The sequence below is a fragment of the Oncorhynchus mykiss genome, chromosome 12 (genome assembly GCF_013265735.2).
Source record: "Oncorhynchus mykiss isolate Arlee chromosome 12, USDA_OmykA_1.1, whole genome shotgun sequence".
Lineage (NCBI taxonomy): Eukaryota > Metazoa > Chordata > Actinopteri > Salmoniformes > Salmonidae > Oncorhynchus > Oncorhynchus mykiss.
Window position 1 is genome coordinate 13,991,305 of NC_048576.1, and position 25,929 is coordinate 14,017,233.

Consider the following 25,929-nt stretch of genomic DNA (forward strand, 5'->3'; position numbering starts at 1 on the left):
CTGGCATAATTGCAGGAATATTTCAAGGATGTTTACTAGGCGCACACACAAGGCCATTAGAGTTTTGTTTATTTTAGAAAACAAAGACATGCTAATCACCAAAGGATGTTTGTTACATTCCGAGGGAGGGAGCTATGAATTCATTTCAAATGTTTATTTCCCTAAAACCGATATCAAACATAAATTAGCCATCAACACCACATACAGCTTTATTTTGTTTGGCAACAGTCATCATTGATAAGAGAAGAAATATATTCTTTAATTTCATGATTTAAATGTCATTATACAGTACAACCACCACCTTCTGATCTTTAGGCTGTCCATCTGTCCTTGGACAACAATGTATGACCAAGGTCTCCAATGAGAGGTCAGAGGTCACAGTGATCAGAAGACATTCTCCATCTTGATCAGTTCTATTATCAACTGGATGGTCTTCTCATCTACGGGAGAGAGTAAAAGAGTAAACAACACCATTTACCACTACACAGTTAAACAACACACAGCACAATGTCATGAACACAAAAAATAAAAATGTAGGGGGCTTAGGAAGAGACGAAGGATGAGGAAGAAGGAAACAGAAAATGATAGAGGGATTCAAGAGAAAAGGGAGGGGGAAAAGACAGAAAAAGGGTAGAATATGACCTTCTAGATTCATCCTTGGGTTCTCCAGCTTCTTCTCCAGTAGTGAGTCTATGAGCTTCCTCAGATGTTTAAAGATCACTCCGATCCTCACTGGGGCCTGGGAGAGAGAGAGGAGGACAGGGAGGAACAGAGATCAGACAGAGCCTTGCTTGCGACAGTATGCTCAACTACAAGGGTTTCCTGGACCTAGATTAAGGCTGCAGTCCAAACACAGTAATTTTAGCCCTCGCAATAGCCACTTTCCCTTGGGGGAATCCTCGTCAAAACCGGATGCAGTTTGATTGCCATCTTAAGTGGAGGTCCAATTCACTAACGTTGCCCCCTCGGCCCTTGATTTAGCTTGAGGGAGCGAGTGATTGATATGGGTTGATATGACCCACAATTTAATGCAAACTGTAGTCACGTGTCAAATTGAATCAACATGGCTGAATTTTCGGCATGTCAGACAAAATTATGACGCTAGCTTGCTAAAAGAAATATATATAGATGACATTGATTTTAGCATTGTCAAATTGGCTTAGTCTCGTAGTGAGGACTCTATAAAAACGTAGTTAGCTTCATAAACATATTTTGGGGGAATTCAGAAATGTATTGGAATAAATAAACTATAATACTAGCTAGCCAGCTATGGGCAACTGTAGCTAGCTACCTGACAGGATTGCTAGCTAGCTGTTAGCTTACTAGGTACATTAATAGCTTTAGGATTGTTTTTAAACTCAATTTCAATATTTCCTCCAACAACGTTACCTCTCCGATCAACACTCTTCCTCGCTTGGGCAATGGACATTTAAAGTACACTCGGATGTAATGATGTGGTTTAGGGCCGAGGGCTGTCTACTTTGAATTTGGATTGTAGCCTAAGACTAGTATTGGACTATAGAGCACTTACAATGGAGATTCTCTATTGAGAAGACATTTTATTTTTAATCTGGGTCTGGGAAACTGGCTACAAGAGTTAGATTTTCTTTCTCTTTGTGTATCACACTGTCTCTGCTGTAGCACTGACACACCACTCTAGTAATTTGTAAAAATCGCTGAAGTTGGAGACTTTTATCTCCCTCACCAACTTCAAACATCTGCTATCTGAGCAGCTAACCGATCGCTGCAGCTGTACATAGTCTATCGGTAAATAGCCCACCCAATTTTACCTACCTCATCCCCATACTGTTTATATTTATTTACTTTTCTGCTCTTTTGCACAACAGTATCTCTACCTGTACATGACCATCTGATAATTTATCACTCCAGTGTTAATCTGCATAATTGTAATTATTCGCCTACCTCCTCATGCCTTTTGCACACAATGTATATAGACTCTCTTTTTTTCTACTGTGTTATTGACTTGTTAATTGTTTACTCCATGTGTAACTCTGTGTTGTTGTCTGTTCACACTGCTATGCTTTATCTTGGCCAGGTCGCAGTTGCAAATGAGAACTTGTTCTCAACTAGCCTACCTGGTTAAATAAAGGTGAAATAAAAAATAAAATAAAATAAAATTCACAACACAGACATGTAATACAGCTGACCCAGATATGAACTCTGACCTGGAAGTGTATCCATCCATCCAGAGAGATGAGTCTCTCCCGGTGTTGTACGTCGATGTCCCCTCCAAACAGTAGCATGGGGAAGGGAGAGATCAGCGTTGTGTCCCGCAGGTAGATCTTAGAGTATTTTACCTGAGGGAGAGTCAAAATTAGATTTAAAAAAATGTGCAACTTAATAGTATTTTACCTACAATTACACACAGTAAATTATTTTATTTAGGCCTACCTGGGAGTTAGAGGTTTCCCCGGCCTAGCCACACCCTTGGTTAGGATTACAAGTAGGGAGAATTTGATCCTATATCTCCAGTTAAGGGCACCTTCTACACCCAGTGAGTAATCGATTTCACCACAGAGATTACAGACAGGTAGATTGAATGATCATCGATCAATATATCTCTATGGGACCAACTGACCTTCTCCTGGAAGAGCAGCCAGCCGCGTGTCTGCAGGCAGCGGTTGACAGAGGAGGGGTGGACTTGGGCCTTCCCCTGGGCTGTCTCCACAGAGCACGCCACCCGGTCCAGGACGTCCACAGAGGGAGTGTAGAGGATCCGCCCCACGCTGTCATACAGTCCTGCCGTCAGCACCGCGTTCAGGACACAGATCTGAGGCTTACCAAGGGGGGTGAGGGGAGCCTGGGGACCCCTGGGGTCAGACCGATCCCGGGAAGGTGGTCCTCGACCGGACCTGGAGGAACCAGAGAATCCAGCTTGGTCCATCATACGCATCAGCTCCTGTTTGATGTCCTGATGGAGAAGAGATCCAGGTTTAATGTCCTTACCAGCCACTCTAAATGTCGTATGATCTCTTATAACTAGTGTCACTGTGTACAGCAGTTGTACATGCTCAACAGGGTTGGGGTAAATTCAATTTCAACGGCCTCCCGAGTGACACAGTGGTCTAAGACACTGCATCGCAGTGCTAGCTGTGCCACTAGAGATTCTGGGTTGGAGTCCAGGCTCTGTCGCAGTCGGCTGCAACCGGGAGACCCATGAGGTGGCGCACAATTGTCGCAGCGTCGTCCGGGTTAGGGGAGGGTTTTGGCGGCAGGGTCCTTGTCCCATCGCACACTAGCGACTCCTGTGGCGGGCCAGGCACAGTGCATGCTGACACGGTCACGGTGTTTCCTCCGGGTTAAGTGGGCATTGTGTCAAGAAGCAGAACTCCCATACGGGAGTTGCAGCAATGAGACAAGACTGTAACTACCAATTGGATACCACAAAATTTCAATTCAGTCAATTCAAGAAGTAAACTGAAATTCGAAATTGACCCCAACCCTGACGCTCACTGTTAAAGCATATCAGATGAGAGAACCACACACACACACAAGTTAGAAAATAGAGTACCTCTATGGTGATGAGGGCGGTACGGTTCAGGAAGTGTTTCCTGCAGTAGGCCATTTCGGCTCGATATCCCTCACTGCGTATGTTCTTCCACCTGTTAGCAGAACAATACCATTAGAGAACAGAAACCAAGATGGTGGCTGAGCCATTAAAATGGCACAGGAACAATCAACTTCTTCAGGGTTAGGCTATGTGTCATTTATTTTTTTTAAATGTATTAGGCACAATATGGAAGAATGTATTGAAACAGAGAGGGACTAGGTGAACTTGACCAAGAAACACATGTTTTCTTTACTGTCGCAAAACAATTTGCTGCCACGTGCCCAACTGAACATGACCCTGAATTAGCTATCTCCGATTTTGGTCATTCATACTCTTGAAAAGAGATGCACCTACCCCAGGTAAGCATTGTAGATAGTCAGGTGATCTGAGTTGGCTACAGCCAGGGCAGCTTTAGCCAGGTTAGCCTGATCCTTCTGGTTCATGGGTGTGGCAAAGGGAGACTTCTCCGAGATCGCTGCTGCTATAGTCGCCTGCAATACAATTACATTCAGTCATTATGGAAATTAGATTTATCCTTTAAAGCTGGAATCCTTAGTTGCTACATCTATTTTTGGACTTAAAAATAAATTATATATACCCATTTATTCTTGAAGAAAATAACTTCTAAATGCCTCATGAGCTTAGTTCAACTGTCGTACCCCATCAGTACTCAAAGTATAAGCTTGTTTTACTCCAATATTTGTAAACAATGTCAAATGTAAACAAACACTGTATAGCCTGAAAACATGGTTAAATCTATCATTTTGATATCATGGATGGTCAGTCCTTGAATCCATAGCTCTTGTCTATGAATTTGAGTGGTTAAATTTCTCCAGGCCCATCCCTCAGCTTTTTACCAAGACACAGGCAGGGTGACTGCTTTGTTCTTGTTTCAATTAAGGATTCTAGCTTTAACTAGGTGAGTCCCATTTCACATGGTTGATTGCTGATTTTGCAAGCAGTTAATACAATACAATGCTAATTCAGAAATGTACGACACCCCGTATGGACTTACAATGGGGTCCAGGCAGCCCAAGATGGCACCAAAGATGAGCATCTTGCCGATCTTGACGTTGACAGGCAAGGTGGCGAGATGGTGACCCAGCGGGGTGAGGGCGTGGCCCTCCGGTATACACGCTCCGATCCTCCGGAGCAGGCACACGGCGTTACTCACAGACTGGGGCTGGGGCGCGTCTAGGGCTCGACACAAGAACTCCTCTGGAGACCCATACTCACATTTCTGTACAGGGGACAGAGACGGAACAGTGATGGTTAGGGTGGTTTACAGTGGTTTGGGGTGGTTGGGGTGGTTACGGTGGTTTGGGGTGGTTACGGTGGTTTGGGGTGGTTACGGTGGTTTGGGGTGGTTACGGTGGTTAGGGGTGGTTACGGTGGTTTGGGGTGGTTACGGTGGTTAGGGGTGGTTACGGTGGTTTGGGGTGGTTACGGTGGTTTGGGGTGGTTACGGTGGTTAGGGGTGGTTACGGTGGTTTGGGGTGGTTACGGTGGTTACGGTGGTTTACGGTGGTTGGGGTGGTTAGGGGTGGTTACGGTGGTTACGGTGGTTGGGGTGGTTACGGTGGTTTGGGGTGGTTACAGTGGTTACGGTGGTTTGGGGTGGTTACGGTGGTTGGGGTGGTTACGGTGGTTGGGGTGGTTACGGTGGTTGGGGTGGTTACGGTGGTTTGGGGTGGTTACGGTGGTTGGGGGTGGTTACGGTGGTTGGGGTGGTTACGGTGGTTGGGGTGGTTACAGTGGTTTGGGGTGGTTACGGTGGTTGGGGTGGTTACGGTGGTTGGGGTGGTTATGGTGGTTGGGGTGGTTACGGTGGTTGGGGTGGTTACGGTGGTTTGGGGTGGTTATGGTGATTGGGGTGGTTACATTGAGATTGCCATCTATTTTTCAAGTGAGCCCTGTGAGTGGATTGTTCCTGTGTCTATTATGAAGAATATCTAAGAATAATTAAGTAATAAGGCACCTTGGGGGGGGGGGGGGGGGGTTGTGGTAAATATACCACAGCTAAGGGCTGTTCTTAGGCACAGTCCTTAGCTGTGGTATATTGGCCATTTACCACAAACCCCAGCTGCCTTATTGCTATTATAATGTAATTAGAGCAGTAAAAATAAATGTTTTGTCATACCCGTGGTATACGGTCTGATATACCACGGCTGTCAGCCAAATCACCATTCAGGGCACGAACCACCCAGTTTACAGTTGTCAGTGTACCATGATATGAAGACACAGCTCCTCCAGTGGAACCCTCAGTATCTCTGGTATGGAGTAATCCATGAAAGCCTGAAACCTGTTACATAGAAGAACATTCACAATCAGGCTGTAACTTGTGTAGCTGCTGACCTCAGATAAGGCAGTAGAGGTATTTGTGTCGTAGACAGCAACTTGTTCTGTGATTGAGAGGGAGGGGCTGACCTGAATTTGGGGTACAGGCGGAAGCAGAAGCCATCCCGCACGCGTCCTGCCCTGCCTTGCCTCTGGAGGGCGCTGGCCTTGCTGACAAACGTCTCCACCAGGGAACTCATCTGGCTACTCTCATGGTACTTGTTTTCTTTGGTCTTTCCGGTATCAATAACGAACACAACATCAGGTATTGTTACTCCAGTTTCCGCTATGTTTGTGGACAGCACAATCTAAAATAGGGTAGACAGGGTGATAAAAATTAGTTTTTCACTTTTGTTAATTCATAGCAATATGTATCTCAGTTCATCACTGCACTAAACAAAGAAACCCCAGTACCTTTCTAACTCCAGTAGGGGGCACTGTAAATGCAGCAGCCTGGTCCTTAGATGACAGTGTGGAGTGCAGGGCTACCAGTTTGTACCTGGACAGTGAGACATAAACCAATCTCTTTATGAAAGCTAAAACCTTTGCTACAACAAAATAGTTTATAAATTAATTTAGAAATTGCTAGCACGCAAGATGGCATTCTTCTCAGGATGACATTGTCAGTGAAGACTATAAACTTACCTGTCTTTGCCACGGAACCTCTTGTCTGTGGAGAGCAGGTCATAAAGCTGTTGGATGTGGGCCAGACCTGGGAGGAACACCAGAACAGCTCCATCCACCACTGCAAACTGAGGAGACTTATCTGGGGGAAGGGGAAAAAATATTACAGTTGGCGAAACACCAATCAATCAATCAACATCTAAATTGCCCCAACATGTAGTACAGCCATTTCAACAACCATAAACCATATATAAACTGGACTAACTCTCCAGCTCTCTCCACGTCCTCACACTGGGCTGAATGAACCCGCAACTCTGTCCAGGAGCTGTGTATTTACCCAGGTAGTCGAGCAAGTCCAGGACCAGTTCCATGTTGATTTTGTTGGGGTTCATGTACTGCAGGGCGTGGCGGGTCCGGCTGCTGAAGTGGTCCAGGTCAGGACCCAGGTCCCAGCCAGAGCCTGTGTCTTTCACTATAAACTCCTGGAGAACACACACAAAACACCATGAGTTACGTATTGGTTCCTGTTCACTGTAATGCACAACATGGATCTGAGGCATTTACAGTAGTGTAGAATAGGATAGCACACAGCACAATGATCACTATAGTTTAGGAAATAAGGCACTACAGTGTTTTCAGAGACAAGTCAGTAATCAATCTGGCCCTGTGACCCAATGCAGCAGGTAGGTACTATCACAAGGCCCCTCAATCCCAAAGATCTCACCCCTCTGTCACACCCCCTCTCACCTGGTGCTGCATGCTCTTCCCTCCTTTCTGCGTGAAGTTGATGTTGACCTCCTCCTCCTCCTCCAGGATCTTCTGGCTGTATTCAGAGTCCTTCTCCAGAACATAGCCTGTCTCCTCCACTATGTCCTCCAGATGGAACACCTGACAATAGAGGTGCCACAAAGCACTTCAGAACCACCGAAATATAATCACTTTCCGCTTTATTGCCGTGGCGACACTCAAAATGGCCGACCAGTCCACCCATTATGACATTTTATTTCACCTTTCTATTCATTTTAATGATATGGTCAGAACACATCAGGACAACACCATACAGCACGATACAACAGAATATCTGAGACACACTGTAACAATACTCTACTACATCGATCGCTGAAATAACATTTTATATCAGGACAACCACAAGTAGTATGATACAAATAACATCCTTTTTGGCACTTAGACAGACTAAGACAGGACTATAATTCACTTGTGATGGAAAATACAATTTAAACAGAAAATACAGTTCATATTTTCATATCTGTGAACTATAGGGAAATGAAAAGTTCCCGACATCTAACCTCGACAGGGAAGGTTCTGCCAGGGATGTTGACTATAGGACAGCGGTTGAAGTAGGCAGCGAACTTATCACAGTCGACCGTGGCGCTCATCATGACCAGGTGCAGGTTGGAACGTTTCTGGACCACGTCCTTCAGGATGGTCAGCAGGAAATCAGACTGGACGCTGCGTTCATGGACCTAGAATGGATGAGACAGACAGCGTGTTTGATGGGATCGGTTTGAGCAAGGCAAGGCAGCATAGTTTATTTTGGTTATTTGGCATGCAGGGTAATATGTAGATTAGTAAGTCTGCCCAGTTTGGCTGCAATGTAGTTGATCTGAAACATGCACAGACTGAAGTGTGAGAGTCTGACCGAACCCTGGGCACAGTGGGCAGTGTGTAAGAGGTCAGGTGTCTAGACTAGAGTTTTCATAGATCCACCTGGACACAAATTCCACAGACGCAATCGGGAACCGAGCGGGTCACAGGTCTGTGTCAGATCTGTTATGATTGTCATGGGTCAAATCAAATCGTATTAGTCACATGTGCCAAATACAACAGTGAAATGCTTACTTATGAGCCCCTAACCAACAATGCAGTTAAAAAAAATAAGAGTAAGAATAAGAAATAAAAGTAACAAGTAATTAAAGAGCAGTAGTAAAATAACAATAGCGAGACTATACACAGAGGGGTACCGGTACAGAGTCAATGTGTGGGGGCACCGGTTAGTTGAGGTAATATGTACATGTAGGTAGAGTTATTAAAGTTACTATGCATAGATGGTAACAGAGAGTAGCAGCGGTGTAAAAAAAAAGGGGGGGGGGGGGGCGCAATGCAAATTGTCTGGGTGGCCATTTGACTAGATGGTCAGGAGTCTTATGGCTTGGGGGTAGGAGCTGTTTAGAAGCTTCTTGGACCTAGACTTGGCACTCCGGTACCGCTTGCCCTGCGGAAGCAGAAAGAACAGTCTATGACTAGGGTGGCTGGAGTCTTTGACAACTTTTAGGGCCTTCCTCTGACATCGCCTGGTGCAGAGGTCCTGGATGGCAGGAAGCTTGGCCCCAGTGATGTTCTGGGCCGTTCGCACTACCCTCTGTAGTGCCTTGCAGTCGGAAGCCGAGCAGTTGCCATACCAGGCAATGATGCAACCAGTCAGGAAGCTCTCGATGGTGTAGCTGTAGAACCTTTTGAGGATCTGAAGACACATGCCAAATATTTTCAGTCTCCTGAGGGGGAATAGGTTTTTTGTCATGCCCGCTTCACAACGGTCTTGGTGTGCTTGGACCATGTTAGTTTGTTGGTGATGTGGACACCAAGGAACCTGAAGCTCTCAACCTGCTCCACTACAGCCCTGTCGATGAGAATGGTGGCGAGCTCTGTCCTCTTTTTCCTGTAGTCCACAATAATCTCCTTTGTCTTGATCACGTTGAGGGAAAGGTTGTTGTCCTGGCACCACACAGCCAGGTCTCTGACCTCCTCCCTATAGGCTGTCTCGTCGCTGATCACTGTTGTGTCATCGGCAAACTTAATGTTGGAGTCGTGCCTGGCAGTGCAGTCATGAGTGAACAAGGAGTACAGGAGGGGACTGAGCACGCACCCCTGAGGGGCCCCCGTGTTGAGGATCAGCGTGGCGGATGTGTTGTTACCTACCCTTACCACCTTAGCACCTGAATAGCATTCTCACATGTGTTCCTTTTGTCCAGGTGGGAAAGGGCAGTGTGGAGTGCAATCAAGATTGCATCATCTGTGGATCTGTTAGGGCAGTATGCAAATTGGAGTGGGTCTAGAGTCTCCGGGATAATGGTGTTGATGTGAGCCATGATCAGCCTTTCAAAGTCCTTCATGGCTACAGACGTGAGTGCTATGGGTCGGTGGTCATTTAGGCAGGTTACCTTTGTGTTCTTGGACACAAGGACTATGGTGGTCTGCTTAAAACATGTCGGTATTACAGACTCAGACAGGGATAGGTTGAAAATGTCAGTGCAGACACTTGCCAGTTGGTCAGCGTATGATTGCAGTACATGTCTTCCGTCTGGCCCTGCGGCCTTGTGAATGTTGACCTGTTTAAAGGTCTTATATCGGCTGCGGAGAGCGTAATTACACAGTCTCCCGGCAGCTGCTGGTGCTCTCATGCATGTTTCAGTGTTATTTGCCTCGAAGCGAGCATAGAAGTAGTTTAGCTCGTCTGGTAGGCTCGTGTCACTGGGCAGCTCTTGGCTGTGCTTCCCTTTGTAGTGTAATGGTTTGCAAGCCCTGTCACATCCGACGAGCGTCAGAGCCGGTGTAGTACGATTCGATCTTAGTCCTGTACTGATGATTTGCCTGTTTGATGGTTCGTATTACTAGTTTATCTAGCTTGTCCTGCGTTGCATATAATCGATGCGGTGCCTGTTTATTTCTCATCGAATCACAGCCTACTTGGGTGATTATTTAACAAGCGCATTCGCGAAAAAAGCACTGTCGTTGCACCAATGTGTACCTAACCATAAACATCAATGCCCTTCTTTAAAATCAATACGCAAGTATATATTGTTAAACCTGCATATTTTGTTAATATTGCCTGCTAACATGAATTTCTTTTAACTAGGGAAATTGTCTTGCGTTCCGTGCAAGCAGTCAGGGTATATGCAACAGTTTGGGCCGCCTGGCTCGTTGCGAACTGTGTGAAGGCCAATTTAATCCTAATACAGACCATAGTTAATTTGCCAGAATTGTACAGAATTATGACATAACATTTAAGGTTCTGCAACGTAACAGCAATATTTAGACTTAGGGATGCCACCCGTTAGATAAAATACGGAAAGGTTCTGTATTTCACCGAAAGAATAAACACTTTGTTTTCGAAATGATAGGTCATTATTATGGTCAAATCTGGAAACTAAGGCTCGTATTGCTGTGTGTTATTATGTTATAATTAAGTCTATGATTTGATAGAGCAGTCTGACTGAGCCGTGGTAGGTTTATTTGTGTATACCCTCTCAATCTATACACAATACCCTATATAATGACAAAGCAAAAACAGGTTTCATACATTTTTACAAATGTATAAAAAAAACATGGACTGAAATATTACATTTACATAAGTATTCAGACCCTTTACTCAGTACTTTGTTGGAAGCACCTTTTGGCAGCGATTACAGCCTTACAGCTGAGAGGGTATTGTGTATAGATTGAGAGGGTATTGTGTATAGATTGAGAGGGCATTGTGTATAGATTGAGAGGGCATTGTGTATAGATTGAGAGGGCATTGTGTATAGATTGAGAGGGCATTGTGTATAGATTGAGAGGGCATTGTGTATAGATTGAGAGGGCATTGTGTATAGATTGAGAGGGCATTGTGTATAGATTGAGAGGGCATTGTGTATAGATTGAGAGGGTATTGTGTATAGATTGAGAGGGTATTGTGTATAGATTGAGAGGGTATTGTGTATAGATTGAGAGGGTATTGTGTATAGATTGAGAGGGTATTGTGTATAGATTGAGAGGGCATTGTGTATAGATGAGATAAATCTATTTTAGAAGGCTGTAAAGTAACAAAACGTGAAAAGAATCAAGGAGTCTGACTTCTTTCCGAATGCAGTGTATATTGTGAATCACCCATAAGTTTGAAAATAATCTTAAATGATTTCTAGGCCATATCACCCAGTCCTAAGAATATGGTCATTCAGTAGACATAAGGAAAGATGAGTAACTCAGTGAACATATGGTACAGAAGACCAAGTCATGCTGTTCAATGAGGAACATCGGAACTGACTGAATTGAAATGAAGGGTTTGACTACAACCCCGAATCAATGCATGACATAAGGAGAGCTGAGCAACTCATGGTTCAGTTTAAATTGAACAGATCTTGAATCAGTTAAACATTGTCATCACGTCTTTCTCTCACCACAGGAGTTGTCAGAGTATGAAACATGAACATGGAGTTTGACCCTCCCATTGAAATCAATACCAGCTGTTGGTGAGGGACTTAAAAGGGGCAATCAGCAGTTGCTACATCCATTTCCAGAGTTCTAAATTAAGGATATGTACCCATTGATTCTTGAAGAACATAACTTCTCAATGCCTCATGAGCTGCCACACTCCAATGTTAATAAACAACGTAAATGTAAACAAACCATAATAAGCCTGAAAAACACACATCCATAGCTTTATGAATTTATGAGTGGTTACATTTCTCCATCCCCATCCATCAGCTTTTTACTGAAACAGTAGCGGGGAGTGCACTTCGTTATCCTTCCTGTTTTGAGTAGAGGTCGACCGATTAATCGGAATGGCCAATTAATTAGGGCCGATTTCAAGTTATCGTAATCAGAAATCGGTATTTTTGGACGTCGATTTATTTTTTAATTTTTTATTTAACCTTTATTTAACTAGGCAAGTCAGTTAAGAACACATTCTTATTTTAAATGACGGCCTAGGAACAGTGGGTTAACTGCCTTGTTCAAGGGCAGAACGACATATTTTATTTGTCACGTGCACCAAATACAACAGGTGTCAACCTTACAGTGAAATGCTTACTTACGGGCTCTAACAAATGGTGCGAAAAAAAAATGGTGTTTGTGTGTGTAGGTAAGTAAAGAAATAAAACAGTAAAAAGACATTTGAAAAAAAGAGTAGCAAGGCAATATACAGACACCTGTTAGTCAGGCTTATTGAGGTAGTATGTATATATATATATATATATAAAATTCTGTGTGATTATTTAGGTATTTAGTAAATAAATAATTAAGCCTATTTGTGTATTGCTGATTGAACTTATTAGCTAGGGTTCGTGCAGATAACCCATTTCTTACAACAATCAGAATGAGACTGATCAAGGTGCCGATTAATAATTGACTGCTATTGATATAAAAGATCTTCAGATCTTTAAGACAGTGGATTCAGGAGATAACCGCTCTATATAAATTAATGCTTCCCTGGTTCCCCAGGTTATTAATGGTTTAATTGTTGCATGGTTTAATTCAATCACGTAATAAATTAAACGTTAGGTAATCGATTTGATAAAATAGCATGTCATATAATTTAATCATAGTCAGAGATACGACAGGCCAGATTGGGAATTCAGCCAGGACATCGGGGTTGACACTAGAGGTCGACCGATTAATTGGAAAGGCCGATTAATTAGGGCCAATTTCAAGTTTTCATAACAATCGGTATTTTTGGACGCCGATTTTGCCTTTTTTTTTTACACCTTTATTTAACGAGGCAAGTCAGTTAAGATCACATTCTTACTTTCAATGACGGCCTAGGAACAGTGGGTTAACTGCCTTGTTCGGGGGCAGAATGACAGATTTTCACCTTGTCAGCTCTGGGATTCAATCTTGCAACCTTACGGTTAACTAGTCCAACGCTCTAACCACCCGCTTCTCATTGCACTCCACAACGAGCCTGCCTGTTATGCGAATGCAGTAGAAGCCAAGGTAAGTTGCTAGCTAGCATTAAACTTATCTTGTAAAAATATCAATCAATCAATAATAATCAATAGTTAACTACACATGGTTGATATATTACTAGTTTATCTAGCGTGTCCTGCTTTGCATATAATCCATGCAACGCTGGGGATGATTTAACAAAAGCACATTTGCGAAAAAATACCGAACGGTTCTGTAATTCACTGAAATAAATGTTTTGTTTTCGAAATTATAGTTTCCGGAATCGACCATATTAATGACCAAAGGCTTGTATTTTTGTGTGTTATTATGTTATAATTAAGTCTATGATTTGATAGAGCAGTCTGACTGAGCGATGGTAGGCAGCAGCAGGCTCGTAAGCATTCATTCAAACAGCACTTTTGTGCGTTTTGCCAGCAGCTCTTCGCAAGCACAGCATTGTTTATGACTTCAAGCCTATCAACTCCTGAGATTAGGCGGGTGTAACCGATGTGAAATGGCGGTTAGCGGAGTGCGCGCTAATAGCGTTTCAAACATCACTCGCTCTGAGACTTGGAGTGGTTGTTCCCCTTGCTCTGCAAGGGCCGGGGCATCTGTGGAGCGATGGGTAACGCTGCTTCGAGGGTGGTTGTTGTCAATGTGTTCCTGGTTCGAGCCCAGGTAGGGGCGAGGAGAGGGACGGAAGCTTTACTGTTACACTGGCAATACTAAAGTGCCTATAAGAACATCCAATAGTTAAAGGTATATGAAATACAAATGGTATAGAGAGAAATAGTCCTAGAATTTCTATAATAACTACAACCTAAAACCTCTTACCTTGGAATATTGAAGTCTCATGTTAAAAAGGAGCCACCAACTTTCATATGTTCTCATGTTCTGAGCAAGGAACTCAAACGTTAGCTTTCTTACATAGCACATATGGCACTTTTACTTTCTTCTCCAACACTTTGTTTTTGCATTATTTAAACCAAATTTAACATGTTTCATTATTTACTTGAGGCTAAATGGATTTTTATTCATGTATTATATAAAGTTAAAATAAGTGTTCATTCAGTATTGTTGTAATTGTCATTATTACAAAAAAACACACACAAAAAAAAAAGAACAAAAAAAAAAATCGTCCAAATAACCAGTATCGGGTTTCTTTGTGATCCTCCAATAAATCGGTATCGGCGGTGAAAAATCAAAATCGGTCAACCTCTAGTTAACACCCCTACTCTTACGATAAGTGCCATGGGATCTTTAGTGACCACAGAGAGTCAGGACACCCATTTAATGTCCCTTCCAAAAGACGGCACCCTACACAGGGCAATGTCCCCAATCACTTCCCTGGGGCATTGGGCTATTTTTTAGACCAGAGGAAAGTGTGCCTCCTACGGCTCTTCAACACCCCTTCCAGCAGCATCTGGTCTCCCATCCAGGGACTGACCAGGACCAACCCTGCTTAGCTTCAGAAGCAAGCCAGCAGTGTGATGCAGGGTGGTATGCTGCTGGTAAAGTATCTTAAAAAATGAAATAGAGGCCTCCTTAGTGGCCCAGCGGTCTAAGGCACAGCATCGCAGTGCTAGAGGCATTCCTACAGACCCAGGTCCGATCCCGGGCTGTATCACAATCGGCCGTGATCGGGAGTCCCATTGGGCGGCACACAATTGGCCCATCGTCGTCCGGGTTAGGTTAGGGTTAGGCCAAGGGTGCTTTACTTGGCTCATCGCGCTCTAGCGACTCCTTGTGGCGGGCCAGGGGCCTGCAGGCTGACCTCGGTCGTCAGTTGAACGGTGTTTCCTCCGTCACATTGGTGCGGCTGGCTTCCAGGTTAAGCAGGCGGGTGTTAAGAAGCGCAGGTAGGCGGGTCATGTTTCGGAGGACGCATGACTCGATCTTCGCCTCCCGAGCCAGTTGGGGAGTTGCAGCGACGAGACAAGATCCAAATTGGGGAGAAAAAGGGGGTAAAATACACAAAATAACATATATAAATAACAATAACTAAATACCTCGTCCACTATGATGTGGGTCAGAGAGCTGAGCATGTGGTCCTGCTGCAGCTTCCTGAGGAGAACCCCGGTGGTGCAGTACAGAAGACGGGTCGAGTCTGAAGACTTGTTCTCCATCCGGATCTGGTACCCGCACAGCGACGACTGAAACATCAACATTGTAAACAAGTAATAGAAAATACCTTCATCAAATGTGTTGTATTCAACTCTTCCCTTACCCAACACCTAACCTTTTTGAGGCACCCTTAAACCACACAAAACCACCTAACGTAACCCTTTAACCACTTCCACCACCCCAACCTACATGTAACTTATTGTTGTCAAGCTCAATCCAATCTCAAACCACCTAACCACTTCCACCAGTCCATCACATATTCCCTCTAACCTTGGATCCAGGCCCGTCGTCACAGCCCAGCTCCTGAGACACCCTGCTAGCCAGACTCATGGCAGAGATCCTGCGTGGCTGGGTGACCACTATGTTACAGGGCTGTGCAGCAGCTCCCCCAGTCAGAAGCTCCTCTAGAATAAACTGGGGGATCTGGGTACTCTTCCCGCTGCCCGTCTCCCCCGCTACCACCACCACACGGTTGCGTCGCAGAGCCTCCATAACCCGCACGCGGTGCTGGAACACCGGGAGCTGCTCTCTGTCCGTCTGTAGAGTTTATAAACATTTAGTAAAGTGTCACTCTATTACAACTATTGATAAGACATTACAACTGATTAAAAATAGATTAAAAAAACATTACAGACCTGTAACCGCCTGGACAGGGCTGAGCCACGGAGCTTCAGAAGAAGGGCCCGAGCCGCCACCTCTGCAACCCCACCACCTCTCTCCTTCGGGGTAATGGTTTTCCCTGGGTCCTCCTCTTCCTCCAGGTTGGCCAGGCTCTCCCAGTCATCCTCGAGCTCGTCCCCAGCTCCCTGCAGCCCTGGCTGGGGAGAAGGACACTTCTTCTGGGGTTGCTGCTGCTTCAGTCGGGTCAGCAGTCGGGTGATGAACTGGTCTCGGGGTTTGTTGATGGCTGTGCGGAGCTCCTCCTCCTCTGCCTGCTCGCTGTCCCGCCACTCCAGCCACACCTCACGGTACGTGGGAGGGATCAACATATGGACTGACTGGGATGGCGAGAGAGCAAGAGAGAGAGACAGAGAGAAATAGAGACAGAGAGAGCCACACACAGATAGAAAGGCAGACAGAGAGAGACAGACAGACAGAGAGAGCGAGAGAGAGACAGACAGAGAAATAAAGAGAGAGACACAGAGAGAGAGAGAGAGAGAGAGAGAGAGAGAGAGAGAGAGAGAGAGAGAGAGAGAGAGAGACACAGGTTACAGTTATTGGAATGTAAAAAAGCATCAAAAACACACCTGACCCTAGTTGAGGTTACATACAGTATGAACTCACCTGTCCTTTACATAGGTTGTAGATGGCCAGTGTTGCACCCAGGTGCTGAGCCTGCATGCCGTCCTCAGTGAGAATATTGGGACAAACCTCCAAAACATCATCCAGTCTCTGAACACGAACCCTGGGAGAAACAATACCAGTCTTACTGTGAGACAAAACACATATCATACACTGTCCAAGTCTGGCTGACACCAAACTCCAAGTCTTCACCACTTGGAAAGGCTCCTTGATGTTGCAGGCACGATAATGAAGGAGGCTGTGATTTTTTACTGGTTGGTTCTCCTCTGTGTCTTTCTCACTCAAACGCCCACACAGACAACCACACACAGCCCCTGAGCCCCACTGCCCCTAACCCGGATTGGTTCTTTCAAACTTTTTTTCAGGCGCTTAGGGGCTGTGTGTGGCTGTATCAGGGTTAGGGGGTGGCGCTCAAGGGCTGTGTGTGGTTGTTCATGTGGTTGTGTGTGAATTCTGCATTTAAAACAGACTCCTGACCAGACCAGTGTGTCAGCTGTCCCTGGCTGTCTACCATGTCAGCCAGGCTAAAACTGTTCATCTTCCAAACACTATCCCTGGAGGATAACAGATTGCAGAAAACGGATGTGCAGCTTCTCTGACTATCAATGTTAAGGTAAATTTCATTTTTATGCAGCTAATTCAGTCAAATAAACTGAAATTCCAACTCAATGAAAACTCATTGAAAAAGCAGTTGACTGAATGAAATGGCATTGACCACAAGCCTGCAGACTACTTTAACAACATGACAGAGATCCTGAGATTGGATCCAATCACTCACCTGCACTTCCAGTATCTCCCAGCAGCAACCTTCTGGAAGGAGGGAGCAGGGCTCTTAGGGAGGTTCTTCCTGACCCAGTCAATCAGGAACTGTTTGGGGGACTTGCCGGTCCAGCTGCGAGCCGTGTAGTCAAAGTTACGGATGTCTTTCGGCTCATTATTTTTCGCTGCTAAGGAGACAGAAATATGATGTTTTAATACGAAACCTCAGTACCACAGTTATACTGTAATGTGTAGGATTTTACTACACAACTTAATATGCATTTGAACACTCACATACAACTGCCATGCACTATTGTTTTGAATAAGTACAGATACAGTGCATCATATACTCAGTTGACACCACAGGAGGCTGGTGGTGCCTTAATTGGGGAGGACGGACTCCTGGTAATGGCTGGAGCGGAATAGGTGGAATGGTATCACCAACATCAAACACATGGTTTCCATGTGTTTGATGCCATTCCATTTGCTCCTTCCCTGCCATTATTATGAGCTGTCCTCCCCTCAGATTGACCAAACAGACATTTGATCAATTCATACTTACTTTTCTCTGCGGGAGGGGGCGTTTCCTTTTCAGCTTGTTCAAACAGGCCGAATGCCAGTTCTTCCTTGCCCTCAGTTGGAGCAGGTGGTTTCTTCTCCTCGATTTTGGGCATGTCTACAACTTTTATCACTGTGTTGAACATAGGATGGGATTCTAGTGGCTTCATCTCTAAAATGTGAATAGAAACATAACCATTAATATGTGGTGTGAAAATAAAACCTATATAAACTCAGCAAAAAAAGAAATGTCCCTTTTTCAGGACCCTGTCTTTCAAAGATAATTCGTAAAAATCAAAATAACTTCACAGATCTTCATTGTAAAGGGTTTAAACACTGTTTCCCATGCTTGTTCAATGAACCATAAACAATTAACAGGTACAGGACGGCAACAACAACTGCCCGAGTTACACCAGGAACGCACAATCCCTCCATCAGTGCTCAGACTGTCCACAATAGGCTGAGAGAGGCTGGACTGCAGGCTTGTAGGCCTGTTGTAAGGCAGGTCCTCACAAGACATCCCCGGCAACAACGTTGCCTATGGGCACAAACCCGTCGCTGGACCAGACAGGACTGGCAAAAAGTGCTCTTCACTGACGAGTCGCAGTTGTCTCACCAGGGGTGATTCGCGTTGATCATCGAAGGAATGAGCGTTACACCAAGGCCTGTACAGTCGTGACCAAAAGTTGAGAACGACACAAATATTAATTTCTTTAGAATATTAGATATTTTTGTCAGATGTTACTATGGAATACTGAAGTATAATTACAAGCATTTCATAACTGTCAAAGGCTTTTATTGACAATTACATGAAGTTGATCCAAGAGTCAATATTTGCAGTGTTGACCCTTCTTTCTCAAGACCTTTGCAATCTGCCCTGGCATGCTGTCAATGAACTTCTGGGCCACATCCTGACTGATGGCAGCCCATTCTTGCATAATCAATGCTTGGAGTTTGTCAGAATTTGTGGATTTTTGATTGTCCACCCACCTCTTGAGGATTGACCACAAGTTCTCAATGGGATTAAGGTCTGGGGAGTTTCCTGGCCATGGACCCAACATATCGATGTTTTGTTCCCCAAGCCACTTAGTTATCACTTTTGCCTTATGGCAAGGTGCTCCATCATACTGGAAAAGGCATTGTTCGTCACCAAACTGTTCCTGGATGGTTGGGAGAAGTTGATCTCGGAGGTGTGTTCTTTATTCATGGCTGTGTTCTTAGGCAAAATTGTGAGTGAACCCACTCCCTTGCCCGAGAAGCAACCCCACACACAAATGGTCTCAGGATGCTTTACTGTTGGCATGACACAGGACTGATGGTAGCACTCACCTTGTCTTCTTCGAACAAGCTTTTTTCTGGATGCCCCAAACAATCGGAAAGGGGATTCATCAGAGAAAATGACTTTACCCCCATCCTCAGCAGTCCAATCCCTGTACCTTTTGCAGAATATCAGTCTTTCCCTGATGTTTTTCAGGGAGAAAAGTGGCTTCTTTGCTTCCCTTCTTGACACCAGGCCATCCTCCAAAAGTCTTTGCCTCACTGTGCGTGCAGATGCACTCACACCTGCCTGCTGCCATTCCTGAGCAAGCTCTATACTGGTGGTGCCCCGATCCCACAGCTGAATCAAATTTAGGAGACGGTCCTGGTGCTTGCTGGACTTTCTCGGGCACTCTGAAGCCTTTTTCACAACAATTGAACCGCTCTTCTTAAAGTTCTTGATGATCCCATAAATGGTTGATTTAGGTGCCATCTTACTGGCAGCAATATCCTTGCCTGTGAAGCCCTTTTTGTGCAAAGCAATGATGATGGCATGTGTTTCCTTGCAGGTAACCATGGTTGACAGAGGAAGAACAATGATTCCAAGCACCACTCTCCTTTTGAAGCTTCCAGTCTGTTATTCGAACTCAATCAGCATGACAGAATGATCTCCAGCCTTGTCCTCGTCAACACTCACACCTGTGTTAACGAGAGAATCACTGAAATGTCAGCTGGTCCTTCTGTGGCAGGGCTGAAATGCAGTGGAAATGTTTTTGGGGGATTCAGTTCATTTGCATGGCAAAGGGGGACTTTGCAATTAATTGCAATTCATCTTATCACTCTTCATAACATTCTGGAGAATATGCAAATTGCCATTACACAAACTGAGGCAGCAGACTTTGTGAAAATTAATATTTGTGTCATTCTCAAAACTTTTGGCCACGACTGTACTCTGGAGTGGGCTCGATTTGGAGGTGGTGGGTCCGTCATGGTCTGGGGAGGTGTGTCACAGCATCATCGGGCTGAGCCGGTTGTCATTGTAGGCAATCTCAACGCTGTGCGTTACAGGGAAGACATCCTCCTCCCTCATGTGGTACGCTTCCTGCAGGCTCATCCTGACATGACCCTCCAGCATGACAATGCCACCAGGCGTACTGCTCGTTCTGTGCGTGAGTTCCTGCAAGACAGGAATGTCAGTATTCTGCCATGGCCAGCGAAGAGCCCGGATCTCAATCCCATTGAGCACGTCTGGGACCTGTTGGATCGGAGGGTGAGGGCTAGGGCCATTCCCCCCAGAAATGTCCGGGAAATTGCAGGTGCTTTGGTGGAAGAGTGGGGTAACATCTCACAGCAAGAACTGGCAAATCTGGTGCAAACCATGAGGAGGAGATACACTGCAGTATTTAATGCAGCTGGTGGCCACATCAGATACTGACTGTTACTTTTGATTTTGACTCCCCCCTTTGTTCAGGGACTCATTATTCCATTTATGTTAGTCACATGTCTGTGGAACTTGTTCAGTTTATGTCTTGAATGTTTTTATGTTCATACAAATATTTACACTAAGTTTTTTGAAAATAAACGCAGTTGACAGTGAGAGGACGTTTCTTTTTTTGCTGAGTTTACTTCTAGGAAATATTATCAAAAAGGATGCTCTGTGGTCAAATACGGAACATTGATGAATATGTTATTGTAAGTAGTTTGAAAGAATGTATGCAGATCAGGGGTGGGCAACTGGCAGCGGCCCCCATTATGTAGGCCCACGAATAAATTTCCAAATACCAAAACATAACATCAAATATTTAGTACCATAGGACTGGTACTGTATATATATATTTTTAGGAACTCAGTCTGGGTCTCAGCTTACTGTTGAGAGTTAGAATAGTAGAATACACCAGGTGCAATTTCGAAAATGGGTTGTGCATCAGCAGTTTCTCTTTCTATGTCAGTCAGTAGCTAGGTTTCCATCCAGTTTGCAACAGATTTTCATGCAAATATTCAAAGATTTGTATAAAACAATATGAGCACTTTCCCACCAGGGATGTGTTTCAATTAAACTGACCTTTTGTGGATAAAAGGCTGTGCATGATGATGTAATGCACATAAAAATTTACTTTTGCCATTAGATTCCAATGGGTTTCGATCGCATTTTCAATTCTACTGATGATTTTGTCACAAAACTGTTGTTATATAGTAAATATGCCTAATCTGGTCTTGGCAGATGTGCTCTAACCAACAGCTGGCAGATACAGTGCGGGTAGGCTACCTGCATTATGAGATTATTATAGATAAGAGCGATTTATTTGTATTTGTCAAACGGCGGCCAGGCATTGATGTCAACAGAGTAAGACCCTCAATATTTATTGGAAAGGAGCATCAAGCTCATCACCTTGCACTATCACCCCCCTGTGAAGTTCATAACTAATTTAATCTGTAGTCTAATAAACTGCATGCATTCCTGAGTCGTAGTGGGAGGACCACACAGCATATCATCGTGTGACTCCAAGTTTACTTCCATATGATGGTTATTGTTATTACATCATAAGGTGTTTCTACTGCCATTTCTTGCATAATTAATTTTACAGACACAAAAAGATCCCACCATGTCGAACGAACAAATTGTCTGTCGGCATTCATAAAATTGTACCGGCATTTCATGTTTCCATCAGCCCGGTCGTTACTTTATTCACGCGTCAGGTAATCAAATAGTTGGATGGAAACGTGGTTACTGACAGTCACTCAATTAAAAATTGTTTTAGATTGGTAAGTTATCTAAACTTGTAGTAATCATGGTTGAATTACCGACTGGGTCGTCCCCCATTGATTTTGTTAATCATTCTGACTCAGATATCATATTAAAAACTGCTAACATTTCTTTCCACTCTATGGAAAAATGTGTACAAGTGCAGGAAAGTAGCTGTAAAACTTCACATTTTTCTCCACGCCCCATGGCAAAATTAGTAGAATTACATTAAATGAGTTATAAAATAACAAAATCTTCTTTCTGTCCCATGGCTAAATGTGTAGAATTGGAGCAAACGTGCTTTAAAATGGAAAAATGTTTCTGTTGTTGGGGGGGGCAACAACATTTTGCTTAGGGCCGGCTCTGACTGCATGTGTGGGTATGGATGTGGGTACGGAGACCGATGTGCCACTGAGGCCCCTCATGATGAGTTCCGATTTTCTGTGGCACCCATCCCCGTTCAAAGTTGCCCGTCCCCGATATAGATAATGTGGGTGTTCAGTTGACAATGGAGGACCCATACAGACCTTGCTGTATGACTCTGATTCTGTCCTGTGCAGTCCTCTGTCCTCCTTTGTCCTTCTTGGCCTTGGCTGTAGCAGCCATCTCCTTGGCATCATACAGCTGTGCAGTGAGCACCAGGTATCTGTCGTTCTACACAACATCACATGACCAGAGTGAAGGGAAACAGTACTACCCATCAAGCCCAGTAGTTATAGTCCCTAGAACTTTCAGAAAAGTAGCCTGGGTGCCAGTCTGTTTCTGCCGTCTTGCTAACTCCTTATGGAATTGTCATGCTAAACATTCCATAATGTGTTGGCAAGAGTGCAGAAACAGAGTTGCACCCAGGCTATGAGAAAAGTAAGACCAGCTTAGATTGTCACCATTTATACAATACATATCAGTGTAACAGGTGAATGTGTGACATGATTGCTGAGTTCAGCTTACCGGATCAAACTTCTCATCCAGTTCTGGGTTCCGTGTCTTCTTCCCACTCTGCTCCTCCTCTTCTTCGCTGCTCTCCTCACTGGACTGCTCTGCGTATCTAAGGATCCACTCCTTCACACTGGCTCCCTCATCCTTCACAGGCACCTGTCAACATGGAGATCACCATGGAGATGACTGATCATTAATTGACTCACAGACTCAGAATGTGTAGAAAATGTTTCCCAGAATCTTACGTTGCCAGACTGTAAATGTCACAATTGCTCCGCATACTCTAAGCAACACAATAGGAAAGGGTGGATCAAGGCTATATTTTCCCCACCTTTGCAGGCTCTTTCTTCGGCTCTTTGGGAGACTCAGGTTCGGGTGCTTGGGGTGCAGGCTGGAACTTTGGCTTGGTCTCATGGTTCTCTTCCTGCATCCTCTGACTGAAACCTGCTGGCAGCTCCTCTGGAGGAGAGGAGGTGGAGGGAATGAAAGAAAGCTAGAGTAAAACGAGTCAGTCAGAGGATCAGTGAAGAAGTTTACTGCAATAAGAGGGTAAAAAAAAACAGACAATTTGAAAATCAGTATAAGTATAAGTACCATCTTTCAGGTTCAGGCAAAGCCAGTCGAGGGCAGAGTGCAGGTCTCCTCCATACAACACACTGCTTTTCATGGCTTCCTCAATGTGCTCCGTCTTAAACTTGAACTTCTGCAGAGCTAAGTAGAGATCCTGTATAACACAATCACAAGCTACATCATGACAGTGTAACACAAAGCATATGACATTAGAATATATTAACAAAATACATATGACAGACATGTGAATAAAGGATTGTTTGTTACTGTGACATATGATGTTCTTTACCAGCAGTTTCTTGTTGGTGAGTCTTCCTGATATCGGTCCTTTGTCTCCATTCTCTTGCCTGAAATCATTGATCAGTTTGATGATCTTCTTCTCCAAGTCCGTTTGAATGACAACCTGTCACAGAAGTAAAACATTTCAGAACGTGTTTATAAAGTAGTAGGCTAATAACAGGGTTAAACATCAATCTATTCTGCACACTTACTTTGAGTATAGACTTGTCAGTGACTCCTCCTGTGTCCACTTGTGCTGTGTTTGTGAGGCTGTAGGTCTTTGGACCTGTCAAACGAGTCAATGAAAGTGTCAGACTCACACAGATGGTTTAATTATGCCTGCCATATGCCATCCAACATTGAATCATGTATTACAGGCTATCATTACCCATTAGGGGTTTCTGACTCATAACAGCCACAGCCTTCTGAGAAATTACTTTATATGAGTGACATACCTTTTGGCTTGATATCTTTCACAGCAGATTTAGCAGGAGTTGGCTTCTGCTTTTTCCCAGTAGTAGCAGGGTCAGCCACGCCGTTTCCAACAGCAGGAACATTGTTGCCTGCTGCTGCCGGTTGGACTGTAGGGATAGTGGCTGATTTCTTCTTCTTTCCACCCATTCAGAAACTGCGATCTGTTGCCCTACAGGTCTAATAAATTGAAAAACATCTGCCAACAGCTAATTTCATATGTTTCTTAAATATATAACGGTTGTTTGGCTACTCTAAAAACAGATAGATAGCTAGTAACATTAGCTAGTTAGCAAACAGCTACACCTTGCAGGCACCGGTGAAAAGACACAAGCACTTCCAACGCAATCTGTTTGTCACGTTATAATAACACGTTATAACACCGCTGTACTAAACTAGTATATAGTCAGTTTAAACGATTGACTATTCAAGAGTGGAGTCGAGCATGTTTTCTATATTCATAATAATGCTGTGGCTAGTTTGCCAAATAATAAAACGCGTCTAAAATATTTTTCGCGAGTTATGAATTGGTAGTTTCCGGTTTCCGTAGCGGAAGTAATATTGTTGCATTGTGGGATTTGTGTGCTTTCATCTTGCAATCATGGCGGACGCCTTTGGAGACGATTTGTTCAGCGTGTTCGATGAAGAACAAACATCTTCAACTAAAAAGAAACCACCAATACCTGAAAAGGGGTATGTTAGTTATGGGTTTTCATTCGGTTCGAAAGTTATTTTCAATTCATAAAGTAATGACACAGACAACTATCAAATAAGAACACTCGCAAACAACATCTCGCATTGCTGGCTAGACAATGCTAACGACGGCTAGCTACTAACGTTACATATACACCGGTTTATGTTTAATTCCAGACTCTTGGTTGTGAGACTGTTGTTGTGCTTACCAGTTAGCTGATGATATGAACATTTGGCCACATTTTATTCGTTTAAATATTTAGTGTTAGTGATTTTAGATATAGTATAGTCGGAAGGTAACTATCAAACTAGGCAGCATTCTGCCTTCTCCCTACAGTCCTCAGACATTAACTTCGTCCACGACTGCCTCGTGAACTACATTACAATCCCGACGCTGTGTTAACGTTTAGACACGTAGATACGCATCGCTTACAATATGGCTGGTATTAAAGATGGTAGATAAATGACGCTGTTTTACTCAAGCCGTTTACTTTTGAAATAAATGGTAAGTTCCGGTCTGCTTAACGGGGTTGATCTCCCATGCCCCAATCCGATAGCGGCTGGGTCTGGCCTGCTTCGTTAATTGACTGAAATGTAACCGGGGGGGCACTTCTGTCTCAGGTGTAATCTTTCCCAATATGCCATTCTGTACAGATGTTCCACTGTGTCCCTCGTTCAGTTTGAACTTTGACCCTTATCAAAGGACCACACTTTGGAAGATCAGCCAGATATTGCTGTGGAATAATAACCTGCCAATATATAATACCCCTTCAAATGAGTTTTGGCAATTTCGTTCACACCCATTGCTGACAGGTGTATAAAATATTGCACACAGAGCTCAGTGACTTTCAGCGTGGCACTGTCCTAGTATGCCACCTTTCCAACAAGTCAGTATGTCAAGTTTCTGCCTTACTAAAGTTGCCCTTGTCAACTGTAAGTGCTGGAAATGCCTTGGAACCGTTATGGCTCAGCCGCAAAGTGGTAGGCCACGCAAGTTCACAGAACTGGAGTGCTGAAGCGCGTAACAACCGTCTGGCCTCGGTTG

At 44.2% G+C, this 25,929-nt stretch overlaps 2 protein-coding genes across 2 annotated transcripts in view; one reads left to right on the top strand and one right to left on the bottom strand.

The window, feature by feature from the left end:
* Positions 1–52: 52 nt before the first annotated feature.
* On the bottom strand, positions 53–25,249 carry dhx29 (DEAH (Asp-Glu-Ala-His) box polypeptide 29). The gene is made up of 28 exons (XM_021622707.2): positions 25,094–25,249; positions 24,176–24,371; positions 23,933–24,006; positions 23,731–23,844; positions 23,466–23,595; positions 23,203–23,330; positions 22,884–23,027; positions 22,463–22,589; positions 17,940–18,107; positions 17,397–17,565; positions 16,601–16,721; positions 15,952–16,314; positions 15,587–15,853; positions 15,202–15,345; positions 7,840–8,016; positions 7,280–7,420; positions 6,870–7,014; positions 6,554–6,674; positions 6,323–6,407; positions 5,999–6,216; positions 5,798–5,873; positions 4,587–4,811; positions 3,926–4,062; positions 3,533–3,623; positions 2,600–2,932; positions 2,187–2,318; positions 643–739; positions 53–440 (listed from the first exon to the last, which is right to left on the bottom strand). The coding sequence occupies exons 2-28, from the start codon at positions 24,339–24,341 to the stop codon at positions 385–387; spliced, it is 4,149 nt and encodes a 1,382-aa protein (XP_021478382.2). The 5' UTR covers positions 24,342–24,371; positions 25,094–25,249; the 3' UTR covers positions 53–384.
* Positions 24,746–25,929, top strand: part of LOC110536793 (exosome RNA helicase MTR4) — a 55,051-nt gene continuing 53,867 nt past the window's right edge. Inside the window, exon 1 of the mRNA XM_036936984.1 lies at positions 24,746–24,884. Within this exon, the coding sequence (XP_036792879.1) occupies positions 24,793–24,884 (92 nt within the window). The 5' untranslated portion in view covers positions 24,746–24,792. The remainder of the gene's footprint in view (positions 24,885–25,929) is intronic.